Consider the following 18816-nt stretch of genomic DNA (forward strand, 5'->3'; position numbering starts at 1 on the left):
TCTCTCATTGTACCGTGAAAATCACCCTTGGGGTGGACATTTATCAAGAAGAGGTGTGACCTTAACTGCACTCGTGCTAATGAGTCCCCGGCTCTCTGTGTAGAGGGCACCCCCCCCCCCGACGTCTCCCCAGGGAGTCAGCCTCAGAACTCTGTGTGGGCCTCCCCGCTGCGGGCTGGCGCATCAGCCCCGGTAAGGCCCGACCTGGCCCTCCTGTCCACCTGGTCAGGTTCCAGTGCTTCGATAGCCTGTGGCCGATACTCCGAGAAAGTCTGTCTTTCCGAGTGAGTGGCAGAGATAAGACCAATATTAAATATATTCTAAACAGCAGGGAAAGGAGACCCAAGAAAGAGCCACACACGTCATGGACAAGGTGAGTCTTTAATGGGTCTGACAGTCCGTTGCCAAGGGCATTACATACAAGGGCTGCTGTCCCGTGCAGCTGTCTGTCCCAACAAGAGTAGACTCAAAATACAACGAAAACCTGAACAAAGTGGGTTTTTCCCTGCAAGTTCTAATACTCTAATCAGAACATAAACCCCTGCTTCCCGTCAGGTGTGGCGTGTCCGGCTCGCCAGAGGACTCCCATCGTCACGCCCGGGCTGTCAAGACCTGGTGGACAGCGGGGTCTCACGGAGCGACGCGTCCCGGCACCTGAGAGCAGAGCCGGGCCCCGTGCGGCCCGCCCCGGACAGCCAGCAGAGGTGCTGCTCCAGTAAGGGTTTTTATCAGGGACTGGGTGCTGGCGCTTGGTCCCTGCGGTGACTCGGCGCCCCCGATGGGTCGCACGCCCTAACGGGCGGCACACCGTGAGCACCGGAGGGCCTCTCCCTCCTCCAAGCCGCTCCTGCGGGCTGGGGATTCACCCGGAGAGATGGCACAGGCTGGAGAAGAGCGCCTCCCCCAGAGGTCTTCTCATGGGTCACGTCGCGACATCAGTATGAGACACGGAACCTTTGTAAGAAAGCGCGGTGGCGCCTGCAGCTCAGTGTAAACAGCCGTGTAATTCTTGGTAGTGATCCGTAGGCAGAATGGGGTTTCCAATCTGGTTCAATCCCTGAGCAGCTAAGTTAAAAATTAACTTTTTAAAAAGCCCAATAAAAACACGACTGTATCAAAACTCCGCGGGAATGTCGCAGTGACACGTCCTCCTGCAGAAACACGAAGCTGTCGGAAGCTCGCCCGGCTCCGCTTGGGAGGGGTGCTGAGCAGGACGGGCGCCCTGGCCCCGGAGAAGCCCAGAGAACGCCTCTAGGGAACGTGCTGAGGCCCGTCACCGCCCGCTCCCCACTCTTTACCAGCACGATTCACATTTTATTAAAAAATACAACGTATTTTTCGCCAGTCAGGCTGAACATTCTAGGCCTCTATAAGAATTGAGAAAAATACATTTAAAAATTTTTCTGAAAAACTCGTCAGAAAGTCCACAACCGTAAAGAACGAGGTGGTGCGAGGAAGAGCCCGCTGAAAGTCTAAGAATTCGGGAAGATGGGGTGTACAGAACCCGCCGCCCTGGCCTGACGCCGCGGGGTTCGGGCCAGACGTGGGGCAGCAGCGGGAAGGGGAGGCCGGGGACCCCGCCTGGAGTGAAGACCGCCCGCGGTCTCCGCCGAGTGTCTCAGGCAGTGTGGCTCGGCTTCGGAACCACACGGCCCACCAGGTAAGGAATGACGGACATACTGCACATCTGTGTTCAGACCTACGAAGCCCCCAAAAAATGCTAAATCGGCTTCTTTTAGGGAAAAACACTCTCTGGGAAAAAATGACTTGCTTTTGGTAATTAAACAGTGAAGACAAACCTTTGGTGTCTCTTCCCTTCTCAGAACAGGAGGCCAGGAAGAGACTGATGACCCTGGGACTCCCTCTGACAGACGTGCAAACAGGGGGCGGGGGAGGGGAACACCGGCTCGCAGAGGAAGGAGCAAAACCGGGCTGTGTCCCCCGTCCCCCCCAAGAAGGAACTGGCGCCAAGACAACAAATGCGATGCAAGAGCACAACCCCAGGGGCGTCTGGGTCCCCGCCGGCCCTCCGCCCCACCCCCTCCAGATGCCCCAGCAGCTGCCCGCAGGTCACCGGAGGAGGTTGGCACCCTGGGACATGAGGTTCAGGAGGGAAGGGACAACAGCACTTCCGTCCTCAAACATCCGCGGACGACAGGCCAGATCCGGGGACCACATGTGAGCTCTGCGACCCCCCCAGTCTCCTCCCGGGAAACCCCATCGCAAGGCCTCGGGGGCGTGAAGGCCCGCAGGGACCTAAGCCTCCCGAGCCCCACCCTGCGAGTGCTGTTCCTACGCCCCCATGCGGCAGGCGGGGAACTGCGGCTCGGGGGTTTGGGGGTCCGGGGGTCCCCGGGAGCGCCGCGAGGACGCAGCGCCCAGGCCTGCGGCTTCCACCCCGTAAACAGAAGCACGGTCTGCGGCTCTGCGCTCCGGCCCCAGGCCGGGCGGCTCAGTCGCGGGCGGCCCGCAGCTTCCTCCGGAAGTAGTCCGGGGCGGCCTCGTACAGCCAGTCGGCATCCACCACGCACAGGCCCCGCATGTAGCACTTGCTGGTGTGCAGCAGCTCCGTGTAGACGACGCAGGCCGGCCGGCAGTGGAAGAGCACGGACGAGGGGTGGATGGCCACCGGCTGGCGGGTGTCCGTGGTAACGTACGAGCCGTCGGGCTGCAGCTCGGCCGCGCTCATGAACAGGCTGTGCGCCAGGCAGCGGCGGACGCTCTCCACGTCCCCGCGGGAGGACACCATCGGCATGGACATCTGCGGTGGTGAAGGAAGCAGCAGACACCGGCCGCGGGTCAGGCTCCCATGCAGCCCCGGCGCCGGCCCGGCTCGGTGGGCGCTGCTGTGCTGGACGTGGGGGGGGCGGAGCGCGGAAGCCCACGGGCGCCAGGGCTCAGAACAGCTTGGGGACCCCACCCGCCTCGAGGCCTGGTATGGACGACCAGCCGCCACCCAAGGGGAAGGCCTTCCCCCGCACTCCCACCAGGGCCAAATTCACCTTCCTTTTCTAGGTGCCCCCCCACCCAGTCCACACCCCGCAGTCACCCCCCAGCACCAGTTCCAGAAGATCCTGCCCCTCAGCTCCAGCCTGAGTCAACCTCCCTGCGCCCCAGGGAAGTGGAGCACCAGCCAGCCAGACCACTGGTAGACTCCGGCCTGACACCCCCCTCCCCCCCCCCCCCCGCAGCTTCTCCCCTCTTCTTCCCTCCAGCCATTGGGAGTGGGAGCTCAGGAAACCTGACCACTGTGTGCAGCTCCCCTGAGGGGAGAGGCCTGGGAAAGCAATCCCCGGAAAGAGCAAAAGCTGGAAGTGGGAGGGGCGTGCATGGAATGGCCAGAGGCCCCCACTCCGCTGTCCCTATGGGGCTTGACCATTTCCTGTCCACAGCTTCCCAGAGAAACCCCTCTATCCCCACTTCTCCCTTTAAGAGGCCTCCAAGGGGTTTTTGTCTTTTGCAATCTGCTGATCCCCACCGGCGGGGGACCCTCTTCATCTCAGCTGTCACCACCTCCAGGGAGCCCCCAAGCCCTGCCGCTCACTAACTGCGGGTCTCTCCTTCCAGGCTGCTGGCCCCACACCCACTGGCTGTGGTTCGGGACAAGCTGCCTAAGTTCTTTAGGCTCTAGTTTCGGCGTCTGGGAAGTGGGAACGGAACCGACAGTGGGGACGCGAGGACTTCAGATGAGGACCCGGGGGCCTCCCAGATGCCAGGACCACAGGTACCTTCAAGCAGATGTCCCTCAGCTGCGCCCGGACTTCAGCCACCAGCGTCATGTTCTTGCTGTTGACGAAGTTGTCTCGGCACCAATCCTGAACGGGAGAAGAAAAGCTAGCCTGCCGTCACAGCCACAGAGAGAAGAGATCAGACCTGGGAGAGCGCAGCTGAATTCAGACAGGACGGCAGGTGCCAAAAGTAGACAGAGGAGAACAGCTTTCTATCAGAAAGCACGAACTGAGGGGCAGCGAGAAATACTTCGCAGACCGAAATTCCCTCACGTCCTGGATTCACTACCCAGAATACACTCTGAAAACAACTCCGTGTCGATGAGACAATGACCAACAACTCGGCAGGAAAAAGGACAAGGGATGTGAACAGACGACCCGCAGACGCTCCGAACGTCCAACAACAGTCGCGGGAGGCTCGGCCTCTGATGGCGCACAGCGGAACAGCTTCGCGGAGACATGACAGGGTTTCGTATCCACCAACTGGGCAAAAATGCCTCATTTCTGCGGAGGGTCGGGACGGGGAGTGGGAACTCTTCCCTGCCGCTGGGGGTGGAGAGACACCGCGCTCGTAGAGCGCAGCGCTCGTGCCAGGACGACGGGGGCAACGATCACGCGCACGGGAAGGACGAGAACCCCAGGTCAGGGCTGGATGGACAGCATTTTATTTCCTTCAAAATAAACTGAGAAAAATAACACAGAATGTTTAAAACCACCAAACCTGAGTGGTGGCTTTTTTTGAGAACGGACTGCGTCATGACGCAGACAGACTTGAAGCCTGCGCACCAGGTGCGCGGATTCCACGGACCAATGAGAGAATGGGGCGTATTTCTCAAAGTGTGCATCACGCCGTCTCACGTGCAGCGAAGACCTAACTTAGTACTCGTCTCACTAACTACAGGAAGCACGGTAGAATTTTCACGTTTATGGAAAAGGAGGAAGAGCAAAGGCAGCGTTCAGCCACTGTTCTGCTGCGAGCCCCCCGGCAGCAGCCCGCCCGGCCCCCACCCCGGGGCTGCCCGGACCCAGGCGCTGTGCTGGGCGCTCCGGCATCCAGCCGCCACAGGAGCTGCTGGGCTTTACCTGCATTTATTTTGGGGCATCTGTTAGCAACGCGGGGCCTACGGTATCAGAAAAGCCTAACACAAGCTACTTTTTGTGCCTGGGAATGCGGAAAAACACTTCCATGTGAATTAATGACAACTGGTTCTTCCCTTTACGCCGCTCTGGCTTACGAGAGGTTTCACAGATTGCTCTGCCTTCAGACAGCGGGGACCTCGAATGCTGTTCCCATCAGGTGAGAGGAACGGAAATGTCATCCAAGCAAACGCTACTACGGAGAACGGCAGGGGCACGCGGGGAAAAGCGCATTCTGTAGCTAAGAAGCTGGGCCGTGGAGCACCTAGGGCCCTTGGCTGGCGAGGAGGAGCGGGACACGGGCGGGGCGGAGGGTGGCACCGCGGTCCTCCCCGGTGAGCCCTGTGCGCAGGCGTGGCCGGCTGGCAACGCTCTGCCCGAGGGGAAGTCCTGCAACGTGGGAGAGAAGGCCCGAGGCGAGACTGACCTTATTTCCACCTAGGCTCCTGAAGGTCCGGTAGATGTTGAGCAGCGTGATGTGGTCCCCCTCACTGGACACAAACTTCTTGCGGACGGCCTGCACCTCGTCCCGCCGGGAGGGAGGGTTGTACAGAACACTGTCCACCGACAGCAGCGAGACGATGGTCAGGATCTCCTCGGTGCAGTGGAACTTGGGGGACAGGAGGATGGTCTGCAAGGCGAAATGCCAAACTCTGTGCACTGAGCTCTCCCCCGCCCCCCTGCGGCCTGAGACGCCAGGTGCTTCTCCAGCCACGACCGCCTGCTCCCTGGAACCCGACGGCCCTCCCGCAGCTCCCGCGTCCCTCACAGGGAGGGCTCCCGGCTCAGTGCAGCTCTGAGTCTCTCACAGGCCAGTTCGCCTCAGACACAAAGCAGGGCCCAGCTACTCAGGAGCAACAGCGAAGGTGAAGCTGGGGCTACGGGGGCGCAGGCGACCACGGGAGCAGCTGCGGGACAGAAGCGGCACTGGGGGAGGGGGCGACTTACTTTGGCAAATCTGGGCTCTAAAGGGAAAGCTGCCATCTTTCTTCCCACCGGAGTCAGGGAAAGCTGGTCGTCCTTGTGTTCGAGAGCACCTAGGAGGTCCAGCTGGGCAAGCGCGGCCCGGATGTGATCTGCGACACGGCGGACAAGAGGAAGAAGCTGCAGCCGGATCTGTGCTCCAGGGAGCGGAAGACTCTGCGTCAAAGCCCGGTGACACCGTCTTTGGTTCCGTCTACGGCAACGGCCCGACCCCGCTGTGTCACAGGCGCGCTCCTGGCGCCCAGGGAGCCGCATCTCCAGAAGCAGAGCCGCAGAGCCGCGGGCGTCAGGCCCTGCCAGGCCCGGCTGAGAAACACTGCTCTCCCCTTCAGACTTTCGGCATTTCCAACCACATGCGCGCATCACCCGCTGAAGGACAAAGCGGCATTTCCAATGACGTAATAAATGCACGCTGAGAGGAAGCGATCCGCCGAGGCCCGAAGTGAAGTCACGGCTCCCGCCAGGGGGGTGCTACGGCACAGACTCTCCCCTCGAGATCCCCACGTGCCCCTCTGACCGCCGAGCTTACGCACCAAATGAAACAAAGGAGGAGACCCCCAGACGCTTTTCAGAGAGCCCATCGGTTTGTGGGTCCTCGTCCCCCCACGGCCCGGCCCCGAAGACTCCGCCTACCCGGAGAGGGCTTGGACATGAAGTCAAAGGTGAGCACGTCGGGGACTCTCATCGCCAGGAGCTGCAGCAGCACGCTTGCCAGGTTACACCTGTGAGAGGCACACGCGCGGCTGACGCAGCTGCTGCAGACCCCAGCCCGAGGCGCGCGGCGGCAGGGGCGTGGGGGCACCCACCTCTGGATCTCCGGCACGGTCATCTTCTCAAACTTCTCGAACTCGTCCTCTGTGTAGAGCCGGTAACAGATGCCACTGTCCTCCCTGCCGGCCCGGCCCGTCCGCTGCCACGCCTGGGTCTTGGACACGCGCTGCACGGCGAGCACCTCCAGGCCGCTGTCTGGGGGGTGGGGGGGGAGAACGGCCCGCGTGAGCGCTTTGCCCCACACGGGAACATACGGGTTCCACAGCGTGGACGAAAAGCAGCATTCCTCAGAACACCAGCGAGCCTTCCTGCAGCACGTGAGTCCAGGAACCTCAAGGCCGCATGGGAAAGCACCGAAGCAGAGCGCTCCACACCCAAACAGCGGGGACGTGTCGCGGGAACGTCAGAAAGCCCACGGGCTCACCGCCGCAGGTCGGGCTGAGACCACAGGGCCACAGCCACGCCAGTCTGCCCAGGACCGAGGGTTTCCCAGGCTGCAGGGCTTTTCAGTGCCCAAACCCCATCTCCAGGAAACCAGGGCAGCTGGTCACCAGTCGATGCCTCGGAAACGAGACGTCACCGGCCGTGCCCGCACCTGCCTTCCCGGCTCTGCGGTAAGAGGGAGATGGTGGAATGGAGTCACTCCCAGGAGTAAACGTGACGCGGGCCCTGGATAAAGGTGTGCTCCGTGCCAGGCACGGGGGAACGACTCCTTCCACACGAAACCTCCAAGGGACGCGCGTCCAAGTCCTCACCCTTGGACGCTTCCTGGTGCACTGTAATCAGACGTTTCCGCTGCTTTAACCCTCCGCTGCACAAAGCCAGGCGGAAAGCAGACGGGAGGACCGGAGCGTGGGCAGGCTCCCAGCGCACACCCCCAGGAACAGCGGACACATCCCCCTGGCCTGGGAGGTTTCCTTCCTGGGACGCCTGGAGCTCAAACGTCCCTTCTGACGAAGCTCCCAACATGGTGTCGGGTCCCTGGCCGCTCAGCACCCCCACCTAGCTGCCCAGGGGGGTCTCAGGCCAAGCCTGGCCCCTGTTCTCAAGCCCGTGGAGCCCGGGCCCCCGTCCCGCCCTGCCTGGCCCCTGGCTCCCGTGGCCAGCCTCCTTCCCGGACCTGACTGCTTTCAGTCTGTGTCACCCGCGCTGCCGGCGCCACCCCGGTCAGTCAGCGAGTCTGAGTAGGAAGTGCTCGCTCGGAGAAGCTGTGGGGAGAAGAGGGGTTCGTGGGCTCGATTCTCACCAGGATTATACTTCTTTGCTTTAACCATGCCTGTGTCAACCACGTATTTTATTCCCGCGATGGTTATGGAGGTCTCTGCGATGTTGGTTGAAATGATCACCTTGCGACAGCCCTAGAAGGAAGAGACCAGAAAACCGTAGGACCCAACAACTCCGTTTCACCACACAGTCCTCACCGTTAGCTTCCACAGTCCACTCGCACTCAAGAAACAAAGACCAAGTTACTAACGGGAATGACCAGTACTGACCGGGGAGGTTCCCGTCTTCAGGGCTTGAGGGAATGAGACGCATGGGAACAGGCAGGTGTGGCGGGCCCCGCGGCCCCGCCACGCACGCCCTGAGCACCCTTACTCCACCTCTCGGGGCCGCTGTGTCTACAAGACGGGACCGCCCCTACCCTGCCAGTTCTCCGGAGCGCAAGGTTGCGCACGCAGTACACGCGCGATGCCCGGCCCAGCCAGCACTGCGATACTCCATACGGCGGGCGCACACGGCTGCTGTGTGTCGGACTCACCTACCGCCTCTGCCCACCCCACCCCCCATGGTCTCCCCCACTCCCGTTCTCAGCAGGGCGGGGAGCCCCGGCTGGGGGCTGGCTCTTCTGGTCCCGCAGCTCTGCGGCTCGTGCATTTGGTTCCCGAGCATGCCGCCGCACAGGCGCCCAGGGACGGGGCCGCACAGGACAGGCGTGCGCTCACCTTCGGGGCCCCCTGGAAGACACGGAGCTGCTGGGCGTAGGGCAGGGAGGCATAGAGAGGAAGGATGAGCATGGAGGGGCAGCCGTCCGGGAGGTGCTTTGCGATGTCTCGGCAGGTCTTGCTCATGGCTTCGATCTCCTCCTGCCCCGTGAGGAACACCAGGATGTCCTGAGAAGCAGGGGCCTCCTGCAGAAGGGGGAGCGTGGGATCACTGGGTGCCGACGAGAGCACAGGCTGCACAGAACAGAGCAGCGGTCACGAGGAAGTTTCCCAGACCTGTCCTCACTGTGGAGAGGCACTCGGGCCTCTGCCCGGGAGAACGCCCTCCCCGACAGTGCACGGAGCTGTCACTTGAGTTAGCCAGCTATGTTTAAAAGCCAGTTCCCACATCTAGGACATGTGCTGCCGAAGCGACCACGTTCCTCCATCTACATGGCAGTGAAGCGACAAAACCCAGAGCAACAGACGCAGCAGAGAAAGGGGATCGGAAGTTTCGACCCGTTTTGAGAGATGAGATGGGGAGTGAAGGACTGGGCGGAAGGTGCTCCAGCCCAGGCGCGGTCTGAAGGGCTACGGCAACCAGACATGGGCCCAGCTCCCTGGAGGAGACCGGAAGGCCCGGGACTCAGCCGTGAGGCACGGGTGGGTCCTGGGAGGGGGAAACCCGAGGACCGTGTGGTGACCCCAGCCGCCCTCCTCTAGCCGACACGGCAGGAGGCCGGGAAGACAGGGGAGGCCAGACTGGGATTCAAGGCCGAAGCTCGGCCGCGGGACGAGGCCAGACAGCGGTGCAGAGGCTCAGCAGCAAGCTGCCCGGAGCAGGAGGGCAGCACGAGGCGCTCCGGGGCGAAGCGGACTGCACGGGGACGCAGGAAGAACATTCACGACGGGTGGACAGGAGATGTCGGAACACCTGGGAGACAACGAGCCACGGGAACGCAGAAAACTTGTACAACTGTGCCGCACAAGGAAGGAGGCACCGGGACGGGCCGTGCTGGCGACCTCGGGTCGCGATCTGCAATCCCGCCGGGTGGCTGGAAAACCAGACGCGTCTCTGCTGAGAGGCTGGAGGAGCAGCAGGCGGCGGAGGGCAAGGGTAAAGGCTCCCCGGCGGAAGGAGCCGCCCAAGGCTGCAGGGTGGGCGGGCACCATTGGAAACACGGCAGGGACTCCAGAGGAAGCAGCTGAGCCGCGGAGTCACCCGAAACAGCAGGGGCTGGGACGTGCCTTCGAAGCAGCTCCGCCTTGTTTGTTTCCTAAGATTCACTTATTTACTTGAGAGGGAGAGAAGGAGGGAGCGCGCACAGGAGCAGGCTGGGGTGGTGGAGGCAGCGAGAGAGCACCTCAAGCACACTCCCCGCCAGACAGGAGCCTGCAGCCTCCGTGGGGCTGAGCTCCCGGCCCGAAAGTCACGACCTGAGCCGAAATCACGGGTCGGACGCCGCACTGACTGAACCACGCACGCGCCCCTGCTGCTGGTTTTCATGACCCTTTTAGAACTCACTACTGCACTTTCACACTACACACTCACCACTCAGATTAAGATAAAACTTACTTCTAAAGATTTGCCTCTGGATTCTTTCGGAAACTTAATAGGAAAGTATGAACAATCAATTTTATGACGCCAACAAAAACGAGGGGATTTAATCACTCAAACTTAAATAATATTTAATAAAAAGAGAAGAGGGGCGCCTGGGTGGCGCAGTCGTTCAGCGTCTGCCTTCGGCTCAGGGCGTGATCCCAGCGTTCTGGGATCGAGCCCCACATCAGGCTTCTCTGCTAGGAGCCTGCTTCTTCCTCTCCCACTCCCCCTGCTTGTGTTCCCTCTCTCGCTGGCTGTCTCTCTGTCAAATAAATAAATAATCTTTAAAAAATAAATAAAATAAAATGAGAAGAAATTTTGAAATGTTTCTCTAATTCAGTTGTTCTAAAGAAGCCAGAAACTCTGAACAGCTACCTGTTATTGGGTTGATACCGACTTTTCAGGACGCAGCAGCAAAGAGCAGACACTGCAGCGGCCCCCACGCCTTACTTGGGCTGCACCACGCGCTCCCTGCCGGGATTTACGCCCAACGCAGTCGGCTCTGACGTGACAAGTCTCCTGGCTCAGCTGAGGCAGGATGCCACTCAGAGCTGAATTATTTTTCATTTTAGATAGGAGATGCCATAAAAAATAAGAAGCCGCATGCGCCCACTCATGTCAAGGGCGCAGCTCACAGGGCGCTTCGGTCAGCAGCGTTTCTTCTCAAGGCCGAGTGCGCCCCCGACGGCGAGGTGAGCCCGGCCTGCGCGGGCACTCGCAGCCAGCCCGTACCTGGTGGATCTGGAAGACGGAGACGAGCGCGGCGTGCAGGTAATCCTGCTGCGGCTCTTTGGTGTAGAACACCTGGATGGGATGCTGCCGACCCTCCAGGTAGAGGACGGGAGCCCCATTGAAATACTGCGAGAACAGATCCACGTCCATCGTCGCGGACATCACGATCACCTGCGGACGGGACGAAGCGCGCGATGGCAAGGCCGCCCCGGGCCTGTCGGAGCTCCCCCCACAGTCCCACGGGCAGCCGGTGAGGCCTGTGCCCCCACGGCCGGAAGCAGGTGGACAGAGTCGCCAGGCCCAGGAAGGAACACAGGCCTGTCCCCAGGCGCGAGCCACACCTACTTTGAGAGGCAGCTTCCCCAGTTCCTTTCTCCTCTTCTGGGCGGCCTTCACCACCCCGAAGAGCACGTCGGTGTGGACGGTCCGTTCGTGGGCTTCGTCCAAGACGACACAGCTGTACTTGCGCAGCAGCGAGTCGGAAATCGCTTCTCGCAGGAGCATGCCGTCCGTCAGGAACTTGATCCGGGTGTCTTCTGAGGTCACGTCGTCGAAGCGCACCGTGTAGCCCACCTGCGCGAGGAACCGCTCGTTCAGTCGGAGCGGGCTGAGCAGCCGCTGGTACCCGGTGCTGTGCGGGCACGTGCGCCCTCGTGGGGAACGGGGCCCAGGCCGGCCCGGCCCTGCTCCCTCGGGCACGGACACGTCCCTTTAACTGCAGTCAGGCTCACGCTACAAAGAATCTAAAATTAGACTCTTACCCCAGCTCCTTAATAACAAAGTGAAGCTACGTGCAGACAAGAAAAGATGTCCCAGATGTTGAAAGTGAAGGGCATAAACACACCCACGAAGCTGACGTAGCCACAGTTCTGGGGCTCGCTCTCGGTACCCACGCATACGCTAAAGATGTGCTTACGATTTCTCAGACAGACACACAGAGATTTCACAGAGGTGATGGAAGCCTAAGGATCTCGAGGAAAGCACTAATTCCTCCGACTTGTTGACAGACTCTGAATGCAAAGCAAAGGGCACAGACGTGATGTCTGAGAGACTCAGACAGGCCTGGGCGACCCAGGTAAGAGACCCTCCCCTGCGTCCGGGAGCCTGGCTCAGGAAAGTGCCATGTGGGCGGGTGGGTGGGCGGGCTGTTAGCAGAGGAGGTGAGGTACCAGCTTCCCGAGCTCAGTTCTCTTCTCATCGGAGACTCTAGTGGCCAGAGAGATGGCGGCCACTCGGCGAGGCTGGGTCACGGCGATGACGCCCTGGCGGCCGATCCCCCCTTCGTAGAGGTACTGCGGGAGCTGTGTCGTCTTCCCAGAGCCCGTTTCCCCTGAGTAAGAAGACAAGTCTCACTTACATGCAAATGAACACAAATTTCACCAAAGTCAGGAGGAAAAGATGAAAGACAACACCCTAAGTTGATAAAGCCCCGGGAAAACGGGCACTCATGTGTGCCGCTGGAGAACTGTTCGTTGGAATGGAGTCTCGGAAGGCCGAACTGTATCAGGAACACCTTTAAAATGTTTATACCCTGGAGGAACAATTTCACTGGCAGGAACTGATTCTGAGAAAATAAAGATGCATATAAAAATGTAGCTTCAGAGATGTGTTATTCAACTTTGTTGCAGACAGCAAAAAACTGGAAACAATATAAATGTTCAACAACAGGTAACCGGCATAAGAAAGCCACAGGAAGAAATACAACTATTACATAAAATGGCTACTTCTCAGAATAAACGAGATGTGCACACTCACACACCGCCCCACAACAAACCCCACCACAAACTCCGCACCCGGAGACTGCCCTCTCTCTCAGGCCCCCACCCTGGCCCACACTTTAGGACTCGCCTGCTGTCGCCAGGTCTGCCTGGCAAACTCCACAGGATGAGTCAGACCTCAAACTCTCTCCCTGGGGCTGTGCTGGTGGCCTCCTCCTATTGAGTCCCTGGTACCCTGTCCATCTCTCCTCCAGCACCGGCCACCTTACACTGGGCACCCACACCACAAGCCCCTGAAGGGCAGGGAGCGTCTACCTGTCTCTTCCATGAACTGGAGCATCCTGCATACAGTTAGCACCCAGTGTTATTTCCCACCCGCGTGGGTTCCTCTAACTGTTCCTAAGGAGAACAGAGAACTCCGTAAACCTGGGCGTCATTCTCCTCTGGGAAGCTTCTCTGACCTTCGAGTCCTAAATTCCATGATTCTTGAATTTTCTGCTCTGCTCATCCTTCCCAATGCAGCCAAGAATCACAGACTAAGAATGGGATTATTCTGCTGCACTCCTGATGAATCTACCAGGCAAAACCCCAAATGTGGAGCAATGTCTCCCTGTCCATCTTTTCTGCTCTCACACCAGACTATGGGGCATTGCTAAAGTCAAACAGCCCATCTGTGCAGACGAAGACATGAGTCTGTAGTGAGGCCAATGTACCCAGACGCCAGCACTACCACTGATCCTGTTCTCGCTTCTGCAGCCTGGCTCTGTCCCCATCCTCCCCAAGGGGCGACCGTTCTCAGCTCCTGCACCCATTCCACGGCAGTGAAGTCCTCAAATGTGCTCTCCTTCTCCCTCCCCTACAAACTTCTCCCCAGCCACACCCACGCTCACCTCCTTTGCCAGCCCCCAGACTCCTGGATGTCCTTCCTCCTATTCCAGGCCAGCTCTGCATCTAGCCCTTGTTTCCAAGCGCCCCCCTTCCACACGCCCCCCAACCTCTGCTCTAGTCCTGCCGGCTTTCCACCTTCAGACTTCTCCTCCTCTGAGCTCTTCCCCTCAGCTGCAAATTCCTCAGCTCCCTTCCCTTCCTCCCGCAGAAGCCTGCTCTCACTGCCTTCCTCTCTTTGCCTCCTACTCAGCCCTTAGCCCGGTGACAAATCCGCTCCTACCCCCCACAGCTCTGCTGAACCGGCGCGCACCGGGATCCACAAGCAGTACCCCGCACGCAAATCCTGTGGGCAAGTGTTTGGTTCCTGTATGGGGCCTCACAGCTGCAACTGTTCACTCCCTTCTTCCTACGACTCGACTCCTCTGACTATCGCCCTCCTGGGTCTCCCTCCTCTGAGGGCTCATCCCGTCGGTCACTCGGGAGCTCTTCTTACGTAAACGCTGGAGATCAACGCCCCCGAATCACAAGCCCGCCTCCTAGTTCGCGCTCCAGAAACTGCGACTTCGCATCAGACCGGCCTGGTTCTCCCCTCCGGACGGCTCACCCACAGCAGGCTCGCCCCCGGCCGCGCACTGCCCTCCCCGGGGGCCGCCTCCTGCATCGGCTCGGACCCGCCCCCATGAGCCCCAAAGTCCCCGGCACGCCCCTCCGCCGGGCACGTGGGTGGCGGCCCGCCGGCTGGGGGGGCGCCTCCGGGACGCGGCGGGGCTTCTACCCCGAGCCCCTCGGGCCACTCACCGATGAGGACGGCGCTGTCCAGGTTCCGGAGCTGGGCCAGCAGCTGCCCCCGCGCCGGGAAGATGGGCAGGCTCCGGCGCTGCCGCTCCACCGCCTCGGGGTAGGGGCTGGCCGCGGGCTGCGCCTGGGCCGACTGCTGCCTCCGGCCTCCGCAGCCGCCGCCGCCCGCGGTCAGCAGCATCACCACGCGCCCCCCGGGAGGCCCGCAGCCCGGCCGGAACCTCTTGGCCGGTGGGAAGCCCGCCTCCTCGGGCATGTCGGGCGGGCGCCGCGACGGGAGGCCTGGGCTCCAGCCGCCGATGGCAGGCGCGTGCTCCCCCTTCCTGCCGCGCGCCGCGGCGCCCACCGATGACCTCACGGGCCGCCGCCGCCGGCCTCGGCAAAGGACTACGGCTCCCGGCATGCACTGGGGGCCTGGGACGCTGTGCGCTAGAGGGGGCCGGAAGAGGGGGTCCCGAGGTACTACGGGAGGAAGACCCGGAGCTACAACAGTGAGGGGCTGGGGGGACGGTTCCGCACAACCTCCAGCCCCGATACTGACGATGTTCCTGACCGTTTTACTGTCCTGGTAACACTCTTTCCTCCCAGTAAACACGCGTTTCCCCTTCTCGCCCGCAGTAATACCCGCTCTGCAAGGGAAGTACTTTCGTGAAATCAATGCGGAACGCGCAAACATGTGCATTCCTGAACCCTCTATGCACGCCATATGGTAGATCCTGACACTCCTGAAAGTAACTCGGATGCCGCCGCCACATGGGGTGCTGGCGAGGGTGCTGGTGATCACCTGCTGTTAGCGCAGGGGAAGGCCTTGTACGGTGTGCTGCTGACAACCGAGTTCTCTCGGGAATGGGTCCGCGCGGGCCTGGCCAGCGGGGGGAGGGGTTCGGTGGCCGGCGGGGACTGTGGTTCGCCCTTCTTCCCAGCTCCCTCCCCCGTTCCCTTCTCAGCTTCTTCCCCCAGCTGCTTTCCCAGCTGCCTCTCCTGTTCCCTCCCCAGCTCTTTCCCCAGCTCTCTCCTTCCCAGCTCCTTCCTTCTCAGCTCCTTCCTCCCCCTCTCCCGGGCAGAACTCTTCAGTGAGGCTGCCGGGCCCATCAATGAAAAGCTTGAAAACTCCGGCAGGGAAGATAGGATGATACCAGCCAATTGTCTCCTGCCTGCATCCAAAGCTCTCAGCTGCTGGTTCCAGGCAGACATAGTGGCAGGAACTGTTCCAGAGAATTCATCGGACGCTGCAATCCAGGACGCTTCAACCCTCGTGAAGAACCCCAGGCACCCTCTGAAGTCTGTCTTGGGGAAACTCATCCTATCTTTTTCAGCATAAATCCTGAAAAATCCTTCTTCCCCTTTCCTCCGGGGAAGAGATGATTTTCCTCTAGTTACTGACAGTGTCGCAATCAAGGGTGGCTAAGAATGTGCATGCTGAACTCACAGCACGTGTGTTCAGAATTAACTGACAAAATGTCACTTCCTACCCCGAAATACTAACTTAGAAAGGCAACTCATCCACAAAAAAAAAAAAAAAAAAGGAGGAAAAAAAAGGCAACCCAAAACCGAAAGGGAAGTACCTAGTCTGTTCAGCCTGCGGTAACAAAAAATACCACAGGCTGAGGGCGACACACTGCTCACAGTTTGGGAGGCCAGGAAGCACCCAGTGAGCGTGGCTGCGTGTGTGGCTCGTGGCTGCTGCCGCTGCTGTGTCCTCCCAGCAAGGCGGGACCAGGGACCTCCCTGCGGCGGTTTGATAGGTTTGATAAGGCGTTCATCCAATCGTGAGGGCCCCTCCTGAAGGCCCCACCTCCTAATACCATCACACCCACAGAGGAGTTTGGGGGGGCTCAAACATTCCCATCACAGCACTAAATGTTTACTCTCAGATCACGGACCTTGCGTCTGTAGCAGACGGACAGCCGTCCTCTCTCCCCAGGTGCTTTCCAGACTAACCTCCCGGAGGACACGTGTGTGCCCAATGATGGCGAGAGTCCAGGTAGGAACATGAACCTGTGAAGTAGTTTCTTGGAGGAGCGCGTGTCCCAGCTCTAGAAGCAGCCGCGAGCCGTCACCTCTAAGCAGTAGCTGCCGGGCCGGCATTGCCACATCTTCCCATTTCTTTTTCAAGAAAAGCCCCAAATGAAGATTTTCATGTGAAATCTGTCCATAGTAAATGTCGGCTCCCACTTTTAAAACGGCACAGGCAAAATGAACCGCATGGGTCGGTGACTCACCCACCACCTTCGTCCCGGGGACCCCGCTGTGCTGCAGCGAGGAGCTGAAGCCTGAGATCCTTGGGACCTCCGAAGGCGGGCTCCCATGGCTGAGTGGCGCCACACGCAGGCCATCGTAAGATAACCGTTCGAAGAACGCTGGGGCTCTTCTTCCAAGAGGTGACTCGTCACACACGTGTCATTTTTAACGGCTCCGGGACACTCTCTGGATGTCTGTTCTTCCCATGAGCTACCGGCCGATGGTTGGTGTTGCCGGCCGGCTGGCGTGGGCACTGCATGCTCGCTTCGGTTCCACCCCGCTTTCGGAGCAGCTGAGCCCCAGGCACGGGGTGCCGGGGCGTATGTACACGTTAGCCCCTGTGTAATTAAAAACCCCAGGTAACAGTCCGCTGGTCGGTAAACAAAGGGTTTACTCAGCTCCGTGTGCCAGGTGCAGTGGTGGATACGAACTGAATTCGGAGACGGGAGCCCGTCCTTCCGGGGCACACATTCTCATGCAGGAGACGAGCCTCATGTTCGTGGACCGGCCAGGAGCAGTTTGAGACAATTTGTAATTTGGTGTGTGCGGGCATCGTACAGACTTGAAGCTTTACTGGGATCCAAAGACAGACCGGGAAGTGGGCCTCAGAGTCCAGACTTCTTGAGGTGCCAGGGAATGGGGCCAGTCTAAGAAGAGACCGCGGTCCCTGCTAGGGACACACAGCGCGCATTGGATTTGGGGGCCAAGAAGTCACCGCGGACTTCCAAGCAGAGAAGGGGCTTGCTGGTGTCCAGTTCAACAGCTTTAATGCAAACTCATGAAATAATGCGAGTAGCTTCGGGGACGGTCCTGCAACACGGAGAACCCTGTGGTGTCGCAACCAGCAGCACAGACAGCACTCACCTGCCCAAGCCCAGCAGTCAGGGAGACGTGACAGTTCCGGGAGCCCCTCACCCAATAGCTCGGTGTCCCCTGCTTTCCACGGGCCCCAGACGGAGCGGGGGCTTTGCCGCCAAGACCCGGGGATTGGCGCTCTGTGTGCGGAGAGACCACACCTGCGGTGTGCAAGGCAGTGGGACCCACAGGAGGAGCAGAAGAAAGGATGCATGGAAGAGGGAAACACCCGGGGAAGAAAACACACCAAAACATACAGAAAATCTGTCTCCCAGGGAGATGCCAGGTGCGCGTCCATTGTTTTCTAGTGAATGTCCGCTGCATTTCTCCAGCAGCAAACTGCCTCCCTCAGGTGTGCTTGCAAGTATTACTGGCAGAATCCAGGTGTGTGTCAGGAAACTGGGCACAAAATGCCATCTATCAAGTCTCACTGCATGACGGAACAGTAGCGTGTTCCATAAGAGTCGGGACGGAGAGGAGGAGCTGGGGCAGAAGGGGCCCCAGGCAGGCGGCACGAGGCGAAGAAATCGCGGCAGGGGGCCCGCCCTACAGGTAGGGAGGTGGGTGATGGGCGCCCCCACTGCCCGGGACATGGCCGAGGGGCACAGACCAGCATCCTCGGAATTCTCATCCCGTAACCTCACAGAAATGAGATCCTGCCACCGACCACGGAATTCTCATCCTGTAACGCCACGAAAATGCAGATCCTGCCACTGACCACGGAATTTTCATCCGGTTAACACCACGGAAATGAGATCCCACCACTGACCACGCTTAGGCCACAAATTCCTAATCGGTTTCCTGTTCTACCATCATCAATATGTATACACATTCCCTACTTAAAACCAGAGAAACCTATTTCTAGGCCCTAAATAATTTTAAAAACCCTTCTAATTATTACATCAAAAACTAATGATGTACTATATGTTGGCTAATTGAACTTAATAAAAATAAATAAATAAAAAGGCAAGACAAAACAATAACAACAAAAAACTCTCCTAATTAAATTCAGGCTTTCTTGAACAGAGACAAGACATGACAAAATTTAAGAATCCCATAAGGATCGTACATTCTCAGACTGGCATTTCAAGTTGTTTTTTTTTTTCCATCACTTAGAAAAAAAGCTGGGTGCCTGGGTGGCTCAGTCATTACACGTCTACCTTCAGCTCCGGTCATGATCCCGGGGTCCTAGGATCGAGCCCTGCATCGGGCTCCCTGCTCAGCTCCCTGCCTGCTTCTCCCTCTCCCCCTGCTTGTGTTCCTTCTCTCGCTGTGTCTCTGTCAAATAAATAAAATCTTAAAAAAAATAAATAAATAAAAGCCGTCCCATGAACAACCCCCGTTCCATAAAGCTGCAACACCCACGTTCCAAGTTACTGACCAGCAGCACGTCCGCCACCGGTCTGTTTCCATCACTTACGCACGAACCGTGGGTTCTA

General features: G+C 59.4%; 1 protein-coding gene across 1 annotated transcript; it reads right to left on the bottom strand.

Annotated features, from left to right (window-relative positions):
* Positions 1-362: 362 nt before the first annotated feature.
* Positions 363-14613, bottom strand: DHX33 (DEAH-box helicase 33). The gene is made up of 12 exons (XM_026520724.4): positions 14282-14613; positions 12047-12207; positions 11223-11450; positions 10878-11048; positions 8564-8749; positions 7867-7978; positions 6656-6815; positions 6483-6571; positions 5814-5941; positions 5293-5496; positions 3729-3815; positions 363-2761 (listed from the first exon to the last, which is right to left on the bottom strand). The coding sequence occupies exons 1-12, from the start codon at positions 14535-14537 to the stop codon at positions 2453-2455; spliced, it is 2091 nt and encodes a 696-aa protein (XP_026376509.3). The 5' UTR covers positions 14538-14613; the 3' UTR covers positions 363-2452.
* Positions 14614-18816: the final 4203 nt, after the last annotated feature.

Source organism: Ursus arctos, unplaced genomic scaffold (assembly GCF_023065955.2).
Source record: "Ursus arctos isolate Adak ecotype North America unplaced genomic scaffold, UrsArc2.0 scaffold_14, whole genome shotgun sequence".
Taxonomy (NCBI): Eukaryota; Metazoa; Chordata; class Mammalia; order Carnivora; family Ursidae; genus Ursus; species Ursus arctos.

Bases quoted from the DNA above. Each gene is read 5' to 3' on its own strand.
- DHX33 (XM_026520724.4), bottom strand. From the start codon at position 14,537: ATGCCCGAGGAGGCGGGCTTCCCACCGGCCAAGAGGTTCCGGCCGGGC. The intron at 12,208-14,281 runs GTGAGTGGCCCG...CTTCTTACTCAG, and splicing joins GGACAGCGCCGTCCTCATCG to GGGAAACGGGCTCTGGGAAG. The intron at 5,497-5,813 runs GTAAGTCGCCCC...TTCGCCTTGCAG, and splicing joins TAGAGCCCAGATTTGCCAAA to ACCATCCTCCTGTCCCCCAA.